At 46.2% G+C, this 17,903-nt stretch overlaps 1 protein-coding gene across 1 annotated transcript in view; it reads right to left on the bottom strand.

Annotated features, from left to right (window-relative positions):
• Positions 1-383: 383 nt before the first annotated feature.
• Positions 384-17,903, bottom strand: part of HACL1 (2-hydroxyacyl-CoA lyase 1) — a 148,474-nt gene continuing 130,954 nt past the window's right edge. Inside the window, exons 16-17 of the mRNA XM_086942194.1 lie at positions 10,915-11,101; positions 384-2,324 (exon numbers count right to left, since the gene is read on the bottom strand). Coding sequence (XP_086798320.1) covers positions 2,292-2,324; positions 10,915-11,101 — 220 coding nt within the window. The 3' untranslated portion in view covers positions 384-2,291. The remainder of the gene's footprint in view (positions 2,325-10,914; positions 11,102-17,903) is intronic.

Raw genomic sequence — 17,903 nt, 5'->3', positions numbered from 1 at the left:
ACCTCTAGTTATGTCTAACAAGAGATGGACTTCGGACTGCTGTGCAGTGAATGACTTGATAACAGTCACTTTACACCGCTTTTCAGTTTCATTTTGGGCAGTTTTGTGTCTTGTTGAGAGAAGGTGGGAGCATAGCTAGATACCTCAATTCACAAGTCAGCTAAGAGAAGAACTGAAAGACACACGTTCACTACCTGAGCTCTTTTACTAGTATTACGAGCAGAGATGAGTTAAGTAGACACATCTTTGCAGCAAATAAATGGCTTACTTCTCTGAGCCATCTTACAACCTAATACAAGTGGCCAGCATGTATAACCACTAGTATAGCTCAGCAGGTTAGTGTTCCACATTGTGGAATCTGTAAGTTAATTTATGGTTTCAGCTTTAGCCTAGCACAACATTTTATAAGTCAAAGTTTGATGAAGAGGAGTGCCACTTAGGTCGGTCATAATAACATCTATTTCCAGCCATTTTAAACAACAAGACTGTGGATCCCGAATTTCAAAGGTGGTAATTCATTTAGTAAACATTAATACATTTTAATTTAAGAATTTACGTGTACCCTCTAAGAAGAATATCCCAACCTGTTTGTGCCCTATAAAAGTTATTTGACATGCCTATACCGTGTCAGTGGGATCTTATTGTGTCTTCTTTAGTACTCTTGTAATGTTTCATGGTGTGTATGCTATATGTGTTACTCCTAGCATACTACCATGAGCCCGTAATGTAACCTAGATCGTTTTTAGATTGGGATATTCATGGACCATCCGCGCCTCTCCAACATAACTGCATTTCATAATGTATCGAAATTGGATAATTTGTGGACCTTTTCTTCTTTGTCATTTTCCTTGGTTTCTTCAAGTCAGTATTATTTCTGTTACTTTTACTGTATTTCATTTTGTATAATTCTTTCTGGAAAATCAATAAAAACGATTTGAAATACATAATTTAAAAATGTTTTATGTGTACCATATCAAATGAATTGTTGTTAATGGCCCAGACAAAATGTGTTGTATAAATTGCTGATGTCAGCTGTGCTCTTTGTAAATGAAGGGTCCATTCCTGAATGTGGCCAGCACAGGATTCTACTCGAGCTGTGTTAGGCCAGACCTATGATAAAGAGTTCTTGACTACGCCTCCTCGGTCACACCATTAATGATATAGACAATCAGCTTGTAAAGGGTTCCTGGTGACACCCTTTGATATAAAGGCCACACCTCTTGTAAAGAGTTCTTAGTTGCAGCTCTAAGATCGCGGCCTCCGTTACATAGGCTACACCTCTTGTAAATGGTTCCTAGTTGTGCCTGTTAGGTCACACTCTTAATTATGCAAGCCACACCTCTTCTGAAGGGTTCTTAGTTCGACTCTTAAGTTGACCATCCTTGAGAGCTCACTGTTTTCATGAGCCCTAACATCCCAGCCATTTCTAGTGGTATAGCAAAGATACAATGGGCTCTACTGCAAGCCAAGAAAAGGGTGTCCCCCAGCCCAATTGTATATTGTAATGTAGCTGCAATTGTGGTGGTTGTGGGCTCTTGCACCACTATGGCCACTGAACCTCCTACACAAATGATACCCATTCATTTGGAGTGGGGGTTTCCTGCATAAAATGCATGCTTTACATTGGTTGTTACTAGGGTAGATTCACAGCCACCTGCTAGAAAAGGAAAACATCCCACAGGCTTTTTGTTTTCTAGAAGAGGTTAGGTTTCGTGCCAGGAAGATTGTAGTGGTCCAACACCACGACCCACGACAGCAGGCTAGCAACCGTGCATGCTCCAAAATAAGGGGCTTGGAAAAATAGTGTAGCAGCAAAGTGCAGTATCCCTGAGTTTGGAAGACTCCCTAAGGCACATGTGTGTTGTACAGCACCATGCACTGAAGCACAGCTCAGATTTCACAGGAGACCCTTTCGGAACAAGAACAAATTTGCACCGTGCCACCAGCATAATGGAAACTGCGTATGTACTTCAGGAGCAAAACAATCCTGTACGCTGAGCAAAGTGCAGTGCTCACATTAGGGACATGTAATGTGTGTTCCTAATGCTGAGCAAGTAATTAAATTAATCAAACATTCAATCACGGCTGGATCATCGACGACTCACAGAGTCTCGTGCCTAGAGAACAGCAAAGTGAAAGCCACACAGAGTAGACCTCACGGAGTCAGGACCTGTAATCCGGGGCGGCCTGCTCGGCGTCAAGAGTTTAGAAATCACAAAGCATTGCAATTGAACAGCATCATGTATGCTCCTGGGCAGTCGTTTCACGCAGATGAGACGCGCAATCCAGGATCACATGTTTGAGCGTGTCAGCCATGGAAAATCCTGCAGGGAGAGGAAAGGAATAATAGGTTTAGACAATCACGCGACATTGTCAACGAGTAGGCCACAGCGGTATCACTCATTACAAAGTTACAGCTAGGAACACAGCTTGGATTCAACGCCTGCCATGGAGACATGTTGTATGGTTACCAAGTTGAATATGCACAGGAGAGACTCAACCATTTATCCTCAAGTGTTTTCTTGCTAAACAATCTGATTTCATCTTCTCGAAGAAATCCGACATCCTCCAGACCCCAAGCCCTTTCAGAAAGACCTGATGCCACATCTCTTCAAAGTCTGTCTAAAGAATGAATGCTCTCCATGATACTCCCATCTCATCCCTGTACCACACCATTGGTTGACTCAACTATCAGTGATACATACGACCTGTGAATATACATGTTCTAAGTGTGTAGCATTAATAAAAGAAATATAAACGAGCTACGTTCGGCTGGGAAATGAGACCATCACTGAAACTGCAAGAGAACAATCTAGAATCAAATGTGGGGCAACCCTGTGTTCTTGTGACCTGGGTAATCATTAACCTAAACAAATAGCGGCTCCCTCAGAGGAAGCCATAAGCCTGAGCTCCCTTGGCATAATCAATCAAATGGCACACAATATGAGCATGACAAAATGTACCAACATTTAGAGTGACAAATCCAAGTGGATACAATTCAAAGGTTGAATAATAGACACACCACTGAACAGGGCAGTGAACGTGATGAAGTGGGAATACATTTTGCGCCATTTGATGTGACTTTCTGGCACACGCTGCACAGCATGTGCCATATGTAACCCTTGACGACAAAACAGACATGAGAAAGCCGTTTGCAATTAATGCTATTTCTCTGCAGAGATTATTTTCAGGTATTTTGGAGGTAGCAAGCCCAAGTTCTGGCTGCCCAAACCACGTTGAGTCTAATTGTGTGGCAGTAAGGAGGGGTGTAAAGAGTTCATAATCTCTTCCGGCCACCACTATCCTTCACGTTTTTAATCCTGGCCGGAGGGTCCAGGAATAAAATGTACACATAGCGACACCACCGAGCTAGTATTAATTCACACTGCACTTCCTCTTTCGGTGATCCTAGTCTTACTGTTTCTATAAATTTTTAGATGTTGCGTCTTGTCTTCCCCATCCCTACTGCTCCACCCCAGGCGTTGGTCTGCGTTGGGGTGTCCTGAAGCAGCCCTATGATGAAGTATGTCACACAACTGAGTGTGATGGTACAGAGCATGTGCCACCACCGAGACATATATTTGATCACTCTCTACTCCTTTTGGTGTGTTTAAATCCTTCATCTATATCACCGGCAGCAGTAGCATTGTGTAACCCGCTCTGGCAGCTTGGGGGAGGTGTCCAAGACAGCACCAGCCCAGTTCGCTCATTGCAGTGACTGATCTTCATAGGGGAACCAGAGCCCCCAGAAGGTTTATAGAGGCGGTGTCTATACGTACAAGATGGTGACAGATGGTCCACCCTTTCAAACCCAGTACCGGGTTCCAACACCGGTCAGCTATCTATATTTTATTTAGACAGTATTTCGGTTAAGGAGGAGACTGGGGTGAGAAAGGCAGTTGCAGACTGGTTCTCCGCTCTTCTTTAACAAGCTGCTTTTGTTGGAGTGTTTCATCTGTGTTGGAAGGCTGCCAACCCTGCGTTTCCTACATGTTGATAGCATGTAAATTCTAAGGTAGAAATATCTTTCTGTGATTGAAAAATGTGTGATGAAAATAAACAAGGAAATCTCTTTTCCTATTAGACTGCAGAAAACAAGATAATTTTTTATAAATCAGAATGTATTTTGCTTAAAAATTAAATATCGTGGAACAGCATTAATCTTGTGGATGAAAAACCCCAAACATGCCTATAGAAAGCAGATGGAACCATTTTTAGGAGCGGTGCAGTTTCTGTCAAACTCCCTTTTTATTAAATGTATAACCTTTGGGTCCATTTTGTAAAAACAGTGACACAAATGATGAATGTGAGGAATTGGGGTGTAGTATATGGTGTGGTTGTGCGACCTCACCGTTCGATACTCTTATCAATTCTTTTAGGCCCAGTAGGTTTTGTTTGTCAATCCTTTAGCTCAACCCTGGGTAGCTGTGGCTCAGAGCAGCAAGGTTTACACAAAGGAACAATTGTAAAACATTTAAACAGCACCAAAACAATTGAAGAAATAGACAACACAACAAAAAAATCCAACACTAATTCATAAAAATGGATTATATTTTTAGACTATAAAAAGATCCACAGGAGGGTTCTGGAAATATAGAGTTGACAAGGAATGGTAAATCCGAGCATTTTATTCAACCGCGAACAAGCATTTGCTAATTGAACGAATTTGACAAACTTTTTAAGCAGAAAGTTGGGCAAGTTGTAATCTTGTTTGTTAGAGTTACATGGGGCGACCACCTCCCGCACGGAATCAGTCAGGGAGACCAACAAGGCCCTCATAAACAGTTAACCCCTCAGAAGAAGCTGCCTTCCAGCAGTTCCAGTCACAGTCATGATACAGCTTACAGAAAGACGCTGTCGACTGGAATCTTCTTGCAGGAACTCCTCAATCCACAAAGGTAACGAGGGAGTCCTGGGACAGAGGGCCCTCTACGGTCTGGCCGAAGTTCAGTTGCCACTGGACTATCAGTCGTCTGGTGTCGTTTTCACAGGGCTGCAGCTTGCATTCTGGGTGACCTAGCTGCACTCCAACGCCTCTCCCAAGTCCAGCAGACTCTGGTGCAACTTCTGAGCATCGGATTTTGGTCCCTGGTGCTACACAGGGCGAGGAGCGGGTATCTGGGCTACCTCTCACTCTTGGTAGGCTTTTTCAGCTGATGTGTCCCTGTGGTGCAGACAGAAAGTCATCTGCTGACCCTTGGAGTCTCTTGGTTTGGCTGGGCCCTGGAGGAGACTTCTTCCAGGGCATCTCACAGCAGGCACAGCCCTTCTCTCTGCTAGGCAGCAGGTGCAGCCCATGTCAGTGCAGCCTCTCTTTGCCGGTAACTTGGTGCTGTAGGGCAGTCCTTCTTCCAGTCCAGTCGAGATCGGAGTTCAGGGTGCTCCTTTTAAACCCAGGAAATGCCCTCGGGGTAGGAGGCGGTTGGTAGTCAATGGGCTATCAGGTTCCCTCCTACCTGATGCCCACCTTTGTGCCATCTGGCAATCTCAAGGCGCACCATTCGGCCCACTTTCAACATGGTGAGACACCTCTCTCCGCATCCTGAGCTCCATAGCCGAACCCAAAGGTGTGGCTACCAAGGGGGCTACACTCCCCTGGAAAACTGGTTTCTCCTCTGTTCCCCAATGCCAACCTGTCTGCCTAAACAATAGAGTAGCCCCTCTCCCAAGTGTTTCCCATTTGCCCTTCCAATGCTCGCCTTATGGGCCAACATCCATTTAGTATCCTGCAGGAAGGAGATACTACCTCCTCCCAAAGTAGGCCCCTATTGTATCCTTTCCTGAGAGATGTTAACACGTCTCCCCAGGAGAGCAGAACATTGCCTCAGAGGCAGGACCCTATATGCAACCGGTAAGGGTGCAGGGGTTTGAAGGCAACAAAGTGGCAAGTTTGTCAAAATTGGACACAACAACTTGCTACACCAATTTTGGGTTGCGAATCAAGTCAGGCTTAATGTAAAGAGTTATTTGATACCTTGGAGTATCCCCTTTGGTCAGCCCGTTCCAGAGTTAGCTCATCTGAGGGGTCAGCGTGTAACTCTAAACTCGCCATTTGGGCGTCCAAGACTTTCCACAGTAAAAACAACAGTTTCATGATTTTACTGTTTATTGCTGCATTCCTCTGATCGGGGTGGGACACACTGGAGAGGAGAATGAGGCTCCCCTTGTACACTGCAAAGGGTGCTCTTTAGCTTCATGAGCGATCCCAAGGAACGGCCCGACCCATCTCAGGAAGGAGATGGGGCTGATAACAGAATCATAAAGAGTAGGCCAGGAGGTCTGGGAATAACCTTTTGATGCATATGTCACTGTGCCTTACACCACACTAAAAATCTCGGCATCGTACTTGACTCATCACTCACCATGAACCAACAGGTCAACACCGTCACCTTCAGCTGCTTCAACACCTTCGGCATCCTTCGCAAGACCTTCAAGTGGATCCCCCCCCCTGAGTCAAGGAAGACAGTCACCCACGCACTCATCTCCAGCAGACTGGACTATGGAAACACACTCTACACCAGCTTCAAGAAAGTCCCTACTTCACACACTCCAGAGAATAGAGAACACAAGAGTCAGACTCGTCCTCGGCATCCCCCGGCACGAACACATCAGCCAACACCTACGGACAACTCCATTGGATTCCCTTGGAGAAGAGTGTCACCTTCAAAGTCCTTACCCACGCCTACAAATGCCTACACAAAAACGGACCCCAATACTTCAACGACAGAATCAACTTCCACATACCCAAAAGAAACTGCCGATCTTCCATCCTCACACTGGCTGAAACCCCGCGCATCCACAGAGTCAGAGCAGATGGAAGATCCTTCTCTCCTTCTCTCACATTGCAGCCAAGACCTGGAACAAGCTACTGGCAGACGCACCCCCTCCCTGAACACCTTCAGAAAGACTCAAGACCTGGCTCTTCGGTTAAACAGATCTACGACGCCCTTATGCCAGGAGAGGGCTGCCGTGAACATACCCATGAAAAAGATTGCTGTGCGGTAAAGGAGGAAGCCTGCACTGCATCAATGTGGCGTCCCCGTGTGCCCGGAGGGGCTGCTGTGGAAAAGACAGCCTTGTGGAGAAGAGCCGAAGCATGCGTGAAACCGTTGCGGCGACCATATATGCCAGGAGGCACAGATGTGGTAGAGACTACTGGTCAGTGAGAGCCTAAGCCTTGCGTGCCAGCTGTGCCGAAACCCTGTATGCAAGGAGGGGCTGCTGGGAGTATTTGTGCCTTGTTTATCAGGCAGAACCCTGTAAACTGTAGGCAGTGGTGACCCATAGGTCTCCTGGAGAAATGAGGACAGTGACTGACCTGACCTTGTAGAATGAGTGAGGACGCTGTGAAAACATCACCACCCCAGCACGAGATTGATGACCGGAATATCGGAATCAATCCCCTACACCTATTTTGGGATCGTGGAAACTTACCCCACAGGAGTGCAGGAAAACCTTTGATTGCTGTCGGAGCTCGACCATGAGGGAGAGTTAGAGAGCCTGCATCTGCCGAGTGCAGCCGGTAAGTCTGTGTGAAGTCAACTTATCTAATCGGGACCGGAGCAGCTGTGAATACCATGGATGTGGCACACTCCAGGGCTCTGCAAGCTTCGATCCTACAGGAGTGAGTAAGACTGGCTTTGGGCCAACCAGCCATGGTTGGACTCACTGCTGAAAGCGCTGGGGCACAAAGACATTTTTGACTTGACTTTAAGAGTCAGAGTGGTCTCTTGAGAAACGGACTGCTAGTTGAGCATTCCCTCGATGTGGCCACCAGTTCACAGGTAATAACCCCCATCACAGTCTGAGGTAAGAGTCGGACAGGGAACTGCCATTGAAACACTAGAGCCCCTGATTGTTTCTGAATATCGTCTTCTTTCTTTGAATGAGTAGAGTTAGAAGTAAAACACTTCTCTGTTTTATGAAATTGATTATTTGGCTGGAAATTGATTTATTGCTGCTGCTGAGCTCTCTGAGTTGAGAGCCCAGATCCATTAATCTGTATCCACACATCGCCCCCTTCCCCGAGGGACCAGCTAGACCACGTCTACCACTCAAAGTCAAGTTTAGAAGGGTTACTTGGCCCAGTTGCTCAGGATCTATAGTAGGTCAGGTCCGGGACATTAGGAGGAAAAGGCCTCAACCCTCACAATTGGGCCTAGTAGCCCCTGTGTGCCCCAAGGCTCTCTGAAAGTGGTTCCGACAGTCACTGTCGCATAGGCGGGGCTTATAGTTCAGACTTTGATTAAGTAAGCAGGTTTGATTAAGCAAGTCACTAGCTTCCACAGCCATTTCCATGGGTTTTCAGTATTTCTTTTATTGCAGTCGAAAGCTATGGCCATTGAGTAAAAATGTGGCCAGACCCCAGGAAGGACCGTCCTCTAATAAGGGTCTCCTCTTTTGAACTATGCTTGCGCGGCACTCATGGGTGTACATTTTATGTTAATAACATTTGTACAGCGCACAAATACTCTTTGGTGTCTTGGCGCTTGAGTGCCATTTCTCTTAATTCAACAAGTGTATCTCTCACCTACTTATTAAATAACATTTATCATAAGCTAGACCTCAACTTGTCTGTTCTTCAAATCTAAAGCGTGAACATTGAAAGGGAATAATGCCGCCTCAGGACTGATCGTGTGGTGATGGAACAACCTTGAATACTTGTTACATTGAATTCTGCTTTGAAATACGTAAGCCTTGTACCAGCTTTAAGGACTTGCTTCAAAGTAAGAACCTTGTCATTTCTATGTTTCATCGCAATCCCTTTCAAGACTCTGAGCCTTGGATTTGACTGCCAAGAACCAGAGTTTGTGGACATCCCTTATTGGTACAAACTATTTATGAGCAAGATAAATTCTAGAACGTGGTATCGAGCCATGGGAGAAATATGATATGGGGCTTGTAGGGAACTGTAAGCTTAAAGTGACTTATTGAGACTGAAGGATTCCTCAGAGTTATCCGTCAAAGGCATTCGCATCCTCTGAACTCTACAACCTAATCTCCTCCAGAACCCTTTGACTGAAGACGCACAAGGTCTTGGAGCCGAGCAACAAGGACACTTTTTCCGACTGTATGATATATGTCTGTCCCTAGTTATTAGTATTCAAGAACCTGGGAAGATGGTTTGTTTGCCGAAGAAATAAGCTTGCAGTTTGTGTGTCCAGAACCACGCCCAGGTATTGGGTCAATTGTACTAGATTCACTGTAAATTTTACGACAGTCCCAGGGTTGTCAGGATCACCACCTAAGATCCTGTAGAAGTTTATGGTGAAGCAAAGCCCTGATCAGCCTAGATAAGCATCAATGGAAGGCACTGCCATTCGTCTTCACTCTTGGAGCTGGCCCCGGGGTGTCACCTGAGAGTGAATTGAAGGACCCGGAATTCCTAGTCTGATCGTACTTTGAAGCAAAGAAATCCTATTTTTCTTGATTAATTGAACAGCAAAGTATGCTCTGCGACAACCGTCCAGACCCCCTCCTGAAGCATGTGGTGCTTTCAATGGAACACCTGCAATTCCACCTTTTTCACTTCATGTTTTTTGGCTGTCTACGGCTCCAGGAAAGGTCCACATTTATTTTTTCGAATCCTTCTTCACAAGTAAGTAGCAAGCATGTATAGATTCCTTTTGCTTTCTGTTTTTCAGTTATTCTGATTTTCTGTTGCATACTTGTGAAAACGAAACTGGATCCCATGCATTAGCCCAAGCAGCAAGACTTCAAACTGTAGAACTTTCAACCATTGAACACTTAATCTAGTAACCATATCTACACTCGTTTGTCTAAAGGTATCTTTTCTAGGCCGGAAGATGTGGTGTTATGTTTTTACTTGCAGGAGTACTCAAGTGTAGAAAAGAGTCTAGGAAGCCATTGGTAGGTGGATCTGAAGGCCTTTCTCAGTGCTGCTGAGGGATGCGACCTCAGCACCCTGGTGGTTCTGCTTTCGCTACTGGAAGTATTTTTTATTTTGCTGCTGGGTTTGCTGGTACTTCTGCCTCGTCCGGCACGGTGTAAAAGCCTAAAGGGACAGGACATCCCAGCGACTGCTGTCAGCCATTGATCTTAACTTAGGAGGCTACAAGACTGCTCACCTCCAAGTCTAGCTTGGGACATACGCACATGCTGCCTTTAGCACTCAGCTTGCGTTCTGCGGATTTATAAGACATTGTATGAACACTCCTTGTTCTTTTTTAGAGTTTTTCTCACCTTTTTAAGAGCATTTTATCCTAAATGCTGCTTTTTCATGAGTATAGTTGAGGTCTTTGGCAACTTGGAGTCTTAAAGTATTTTGCAATATTTACTGTTATGTTCAAGAAGATTTCACATCTTTTGCCTACAGGATAATTACCTGGCCCTTTCTGTGGAAGGAAAAGGCTGCCAGTGACCCATGTAGAAGTTGTGTGTTCGGTCTTATGTGGTCACATTGTTAAGGATAGTTAATTGTGGTTGAACAAATCTAAAAGAACATGGAAGGACCATAAAGCCTGTTCTCCTGAAGGAAAGCTGCAGAACCAGAGAAGCAAAAAGGCACAAAATGGAAATAAATAAGCTAAGCCAGGGACTCCTCACACTGTGTCTTTGCTACTAATCCCCAAGGACTCGCACAGAGGGACATCTAGCAAAGCACAAACATCCACAACAAACCCAGTTGACGATAGTCACACATACAAGACAGCTTTGGATGGTACAAATAGCCTCTTGTTTTACTGACAGTGGGTCTGTGCCAAATTCCAAAGCCCTTCTCCCACCCTACTCATATTTCCTTCACAGCGGGTCTGCAAATTCATAATTCTTATTCTTAATTTGCACATATGAAATGTAAATGCTCAAAAGAAGTGAAGGGCTACTAACAAAAAAACTTCAAAATCATTCAAATATTTTTTTTAAACTGGTTCAGTGCAGAGTTCTTGCACTTACCTGCTGCTTGCGGTCAGACTGTGGATCAATCATCACGTTGATGAGCGTTGGCACTTTCTCCTCCGCCAAACCCGCCTTGAGTGCCACTCTTAGCTCCTCCGGGGTCTGTACAAAGTGCCCCTTACCACCAAACGCAGCCATCACCTGCTCGTAGTGCGCATTGGGTGTCAGACAGACTGGTGGGGCCCTGGAAAAGGAACAAAAGAGAGGTTTTCTACTTAGGGAAAGAGTTCCTCTTGCAGGTGGGTGTAGTGAGTGTGGACACAGACCTCAATACAGCAACAAGCATTATTCAAAACACTAGGGTTTTCCATCATTTGAGCGCTTTTGCGGAGAAGACAATTGTTAAACTGCTGGAAAAGCCACAGTTTGCCTCTGCAGGTTTTTTCCCTCAGTGAACAAGACAATTCTGTGTTCACTGATTGTTTCCCCTGAAAAATTATTGAGACATCAGAGGGTGGCTCTGAAGTCAGGATGGGGATACTAAAGTGTACCCCTCCTTTTTAGAAGGACTACCTTCCTCTCAATTGGCTGAGAGGCACTGGCTGCAGTGGAAGCATTCAGTGCCCACTCACCTTCAGAGGGAGTTATGCCTCCTGGACTCTCCTGCCAACAGGCCTACCTAATCCCCCAATCTGGGTCCTTTGCTCTATCCATCTGGGACCTGTGTGGAGAGTGCTTGTTTTCTCTGCATGTATGAGGTAGAGTGAGTGTGGGGTGCTTGTGTGCCTGTGCTGTGTTCACTGCATAGGGACATTTTGGAATTTCTATGTATGGAAAATAGAAAACTGGAGGTGAGCCTGCTCAGGTTCTTAGGTGATTGAGGGAAGGCCCTGGAAAGTTCCACGGCCTCCCTGGTTAAGTAAGTCAGGCCCCAGCTGATAGACAGGAAGGGTGGCCACCCTCTGAGAGCATCTCCTGCAACGCCTCGCTCCATGTTCTGCATAGGTGCTACAGAAGACTGCTTTGTTTAGAGGATGGCTAGAAAGGCCTCACCCTTCTTTGTTTGTTCTTTCTCATTTCACAGATAAAAGACTGTGGCTGGAACAGCCAGAGTGGAAAAAAACACCAACATGGCAAAAAACAGATCCAACACCGAAACAGAAAGAGGCTCTTGGAATTCATTTTTGTACATGCCGGCCAGGGATAGCTACAAAGTGAGAGGAAATGCCCTTTTTGCCGTTAAACCCCCAATTTTTGCTTTATTTAGCGCTGGTTTACTGAATCAACACGGGGGCTCTGATGTCCAATGCTCAGTGCCCAGCGTAGATGCTCTGACCCTTAAAGTACATGTGCAATTGGAAAGTACATCACTGGCATATTTAACTTGCCTATGGGTACCGAGGATATGGTTCGCGTGTAGTCAGGGCCTGTGAGTTAAATGTTACTAGTGGACTGCAGCACACATTGTGTCTCCACTAAAGTGACAGTGCAAAGCATGTCTTCATGCCGAACCTTTCAGCCAGAGAGTGCTGTTTTAAAACTGAAAATCCGACATAGCAATATAAACCTTTTGTCAGCCCTAAAACCACCTTTTTTATACTTACAAGGCACCCCTAAGGTAGGCCCTACCTGCCCATAGGTCAGAGTGCGTGGTATGTAAAAAGTTGATTATGTGTATGTATGTTTTACACGTTCTGACAGTTGTTTCTCACTGTGGCAAGGCGGACTCTCCTGTAGAAAAGCACTGGGTTTCATTATAACACTTTATAATCTATAACTTCAGTTTGCATGATTCAAGTGTTAAAGTGTTATAATGCAACCCAGTGCTTTTCTACGGGAGAGTCCGCCTTGCCACAGTGAGAAACAACTGTCAGAGCGCTTTAACTATTGGCCCTCCGACCCCAAGGAATGCTCTTCTTCCAAGGAATTTTCTGAAACTCTATTGTCACTCAATTTCTCCTCCCTGGTTCACATTCCCACTCATATTCACGGTCACATCTTAGACCAAGTTTGGTCTCTCAACTGTCCCCTTTCCTCACTCACCGTTTCCCCTTGCACTTGGTCAGATCATTTTCTAATCTCCTTCTCTCTTCGCCTCTGTCTGACCAAGATGCCCGTCCACGCCAAAAACTCGTGGGCTCGCAACTGGGGCAAAGCTAACCTGTCGGACCTAACCTCCTCACTCCTGGCCTCTTCTCCTTCCCTGTCGGGCTTGGCGTCTGCTGCCCAAGCTAAGGCCAGCGATTCCTGGCTTACGGATGGAAGTGACAGTATGGCTCCCCTTCGGCGTACCTCGATTAGGCGCCCTAAAGACGCTAACCGGTGGTTCAGTAAAGAACTAAAAGAGCAGAAACTAACGGTCCGACAGGCAGAACGCAGATGGAGACAGGACTACTGTCCCATCTCTAAGTCCCGTTATGTCCTCCTTCTAGGGACTTATAAAAAAAGCATTCTAGAGACCAAGAAGGCTTATTTCTCAGCCAAAATTTTAGCAGCAGAGAACCAACCTAAGGAGATCTTTTCCATCACTCACGACCTGGCCTTCTCCGACAGGACCTCATTGAAGCCTCTCCCCTCTCAAAATCTCTGTGACTCTTTGAATTCCTACTTTGTGGAAAAAATTGCGACCATCAAAACCAATATCCCCCCCGTCCCCCCTCTTTTTGACCCCCAGTTGACCCCCAGTTACCTCCCAGTTACCCCCTGCCCAAGCTTCTCTCATCTCTCTCCCCCCTCTTTCGGAGGAAATTTTCCTTTCTCTTCTCCCTAAAATCAAATCTGGCTCCCCAGCTGATATCTGCCCTGCATACATCCTACGGCAGATTTATTCAGCGTGCACCCTGCCCCCTCTTATGTTTCTTAATAACTCCTTGGCCCAGGGTGTCGTGACCCCGTCACTGAAATCCGCCACTATTGTTCCCATTTTGAAAAAACCAGGAGCCGATCCCTCTGCCTTAGCTAACTACCGCCCCATCTCCTTGCTACCCTTTTTGGGTAAGGTGCTTGAGCGACACGTCACCTCTGTGCTCAGCTCCTTTGTCGAGGAGAATGGGGTGCTGGCCCCTTGCCAGGTGGGGTTTCGGCCAAGGCATTCGACAGAGTCAGTGGTGGTGTCTGTGCTGGATACCCTCAGGGAGGGCATGGATAATGGTCAACCCCAGGCGCTGGTCCTCCTTGATTTGTCCACCGCTTTTGACACGGTGGATCATTCCATCTTACTCTCCCGTGTCAGGGCGGCGGGTATCGGAGGATCGGCCCTCATTTGGCTTTCATTCTTCCTGAGGGACCGGACCCAGGCGGTTCGTCTTGGGGAGTTTTCAGCTACCCCCTGTAAGGTCCAGTGAGGGGTGCCTCAGGGTTCCTCTCTGTCTCCTCTATTATTCAATCTGTACATCTCTCCTCTCATCTTTGCTCTTCAGCAGCTGGAGGTCACGGTATATAACTACGCCGATGACCTCCAGCTCATCTTTAATCTTTCCTCTTCCCCTGACTCTATATCTAACTTCCAATCTATCCTGTCTTTTATCAGGGACTGGATGAACTTCAACCACCTGAAGCTCAACCCCGATAAGACGGAACTTGTGCTAACGGGTGGTTGCTCCAGTCCCTGGAACTCTCTATTTTGGCCCCCCTCCTTCGGCTCTCCCCCCACTCCTGCTTCCTCAGTTAAGACTTTAGGTATCAAGCTTAACGATAAACTCACCATGCACTCCCAGATAGGCTCCGTGGTATCTTCTTGCTTTCTTACTCTCCGTACTATCCGCTCCATCTCTCGTTTCTTCTCTTTCCCTGCACTCAAACTGATCATGTCCGCACTGGTCCTATCCCGCCTGGACTACGGGAATGCCCTGTTCAACGGCATCCCACAGTCAGCCTGCGCAAGCTCCAACTGGCTCAGAACCAGGCGGCCCGCCTTGCATTTGGTCTCCCTAGATTCCACCACACCGCTCCTCTGTTGAAGTCCCTTCACTGACTTCCAATTCGGGAACGCGCCTTGTTCAAATTAGGCTGCATGGCCTTTCAGGCCAGGTCTGGTCTGGCCCCTATCTTTATATCCTCAGCCATCAAAACGTACGTTCCCAGCAGAGACCTCCGTTCCTCGGCTCAACATCTACTAGTAGCCCCACGTTTCAGGAAAAAAAAACAGGGCGGTTCTAAATTTGCTACTCTGGCCCCTGTGTTTTGGAATTCCCTTCCCTTCCACCTCAGATCCCTTACCCAGTATTCCCTCTTCCGTAAATCCCTGAAAACTTTCTTGTTTACCCAGGCCTTTCTGCCTTAAAATTCCCCCCCTGTTTCAGTCTACGTCCTAGTGGTTGACTCTAGCCCCTCTGGTAGTTTGCTATCTCAGCGCCAAGAAACCGCTCGGTGTATGTCGCGCTCTAGAAATATTTTAAACTTAAACTATTTTTTTAAACTTAATTCAAGGGCTCAAATTAATCGGAATTTAAGATCGAAACTGATGGTAAAGTTGGAATTAAAGTTATTTTGAAAATGTCACTTTAAAAAAATTAAAGAAACAAATGATGGATGGAATTCTGAACAATGCCAGCATTCACCCCCAGTCACAAAGATTTGGGTTTAATCCATTGTTCTTTTGCTCCTAGTTCTCTGTTAGGGTGCAGATCTAGAAGACAGGGAACAGAGATGGTTACAGGAGCTCTTTGAGTTTCAGTGGAATTGTGCAAAGTCTTTGAGGGTTGTAGGTTGTACCACTGAATCGTGGTTATGTGCACAACCAAGAGGAGCCGGAGGCTTGATTCCAGGAGGAAGAGCACAGAACTTGGAATTACTCTTCTAGTCACTGGGATGGGGGAGTGACTATCTAGGCGACACATCACATGTTGCAAAGACTGAGGGCAAACTAGCATTCCATTGTCTCAACTTTGTGTCATCAAATCACAATGGCAGGCTGTAGATAAGGCATGCTCGTCAATGGTGTCGAATGCACTTGAGCGACTGGATGGTCCCAGCAGGCGGGGGCAGCTGCCGTCTTAGATCCATGACCTCAGTCGTGTTTGTCCAGGTCTTCAGCATCAATAGTCTTGATGCTTCAGCGTGGTGTAAAGGCAGAGTAAGAGTTGTTAACTTGGTCTTACAGATGGATGGAGGTTTGCTTTCTTGGTCTCCCTATAGAACAGTAGGATGGTCCACCCGGCCATCAGAGTCCAGGGATGCCTTTGTCAAGAGCAGGAGGAGTTGCCCACCTTTTGGTGCTTTATGGAAGATGCACGGAGTATAGTGAAGTGGGGTGTGAGGGCCTCTCATGAAACAGATGTCATAAACGGTGTCCACTGGGCCCATGACGCAGTGTCAGCGAAGGACATCCACAAGATTTGACGACATGAGTGTTATGAATGTCTACTTTGGTTTTTCATCTTTTCGGGCTTGGCTAAACATGCTGTTATCAGCTAAACACGAAAGAAGATCAAAGAAGCAACCCTAATTCTAAGTAAAAGTGTGAGTAGAGTGTGCCCAGTGGAATAAGATAAAAAGCTGAAGAGGAAAGAAACTGATCACGGTCCTTGGCACAGAGTTACTCCGAGACTTCTACAGCGAGGGGGGCACGGCTTTATGTTCAGATTCTTCAATCTGTTTCAAATTAGGTATATGACCGCGTTCTAGTAAGATGTTGTCCCTTCAGAGACAGCCAATTTGCGTTTTCACTCCGGGATGTTTTTTCGAAGTGCGTTGAAACCAGAATGTAGTTTTCTCAAGGTATTCGTTATAGTTGCACTAAAGTCGTAGTATTTGGTTTCAGTATCTTCGGTTTCAAACAGTATCACCCCTGCATTTGCAGTACTCTCCACTCTATCTTATCATTGGTTCCTATGGTCTATAAGAAGCACCTTTCTTGCTTTTGGAGGTAAAACCTCAAGTGTGAAAATCCAGCAAAATGGCCCTTTGAACACCTCTCAATACTAGCTTAGCTCATGTCTACGCTGTCCCAGTTTGCATAGGAAAGGGAGGTGGGATGTAGTACGGTAATTTTCCAGGGATCGGACAGGTGAGGAAACAAGTATGATAACCCAGATCACATCACAGTCACCTACTTAGTGATTATAGCAAATCTCCTTCCAAGTAGAGTCTGTGATGTAATCCAAAGGTAGCCATGAAGTAAGATGTAGGTAAGAGGGTAATTAAGCTTAGTTACAGGATGGTAAGTAGGATAATCGGTTCAGTAGTTCAGCTCCAGCAGGAGCAGCATCCTTGCTGCTCAGCCCACACACTCCAACGGTCTCTCTCTCCACTCCACCAGGCCCTCCGGCATTCCACCGCCTCATCAGGCGTTCGAACATTCCACACACCCCACATTGATACTGGCTGAGCAGCAGGGACAGGGAGCAAAGGGAAAGGATGCAAAGCAACAATACACGTTACAACACCCCGCTTGGGAGGTTTCCAAACGATCCAGTATTGTGGAAGGCAGGTAGGGCACGGGGCAGAGCCAATCACACTGTATTGCCGGATGGGTGCCCCAGCAGAACTTTCCGTGTCATTCAGCCAGTCTGGTGAAGCAAGGAGAGCGCCAGTGCAACACGCATGTCGCTTCAGTTTCGCAGCATGTTAATAAAGTCAGATTTTCTTACTTCCATACAACAAATAGACACCTCAGTGCTACTGTGATATATGATATTTGTGCTTTTGGAAACTAAATGGTGGTGCATTGGCTGTGTGGATCAGGCTGGATCTGGGAGGACTCCGGGGCCAGTTTCAGCAGGTTGATGTACCTTGTCCAAGTTCCTGCATCCAAAGACACTTCAAACTAATCCGATTGAGGACCATGTCCCACCAATAAAGAGTCTGTCATGATGGTTTAGGAGGACAGAGATGATGGGCTGTGCCTTTGTCCCAAGAGTCTTTGAATATACCACCACAGACTTGATGGTGCACCACTTACGTCAGGGTTAATTTATCCTCCCATGTCCTTCACAACTCGTTCTATTGGTCTATGGAACACAGTAGCAGGATTAAATGGACAAATAAGATATTTCCAGAATGAAACACTGGAAACCTCTAGCTCCATTGGAAAGAACTGTTTGGCG

The sequence above is a fragment of the Lissotriton vulgaris genome, chromosome 10, assembly GCF_964263255.1.
Source record: "Lissotriton vulgaris chromosome 10, aLisVul1.2, whole genome shotgun sequence".
NCBI lineage: Eukaryota > Metazoa > Chordata > Amphibia > Caudata > Salamandridae > Lissotriton > Lissotriton vulgaris.
This window is presented reverse-complemented; position numbering and strand designations above follow the sequence as displayed.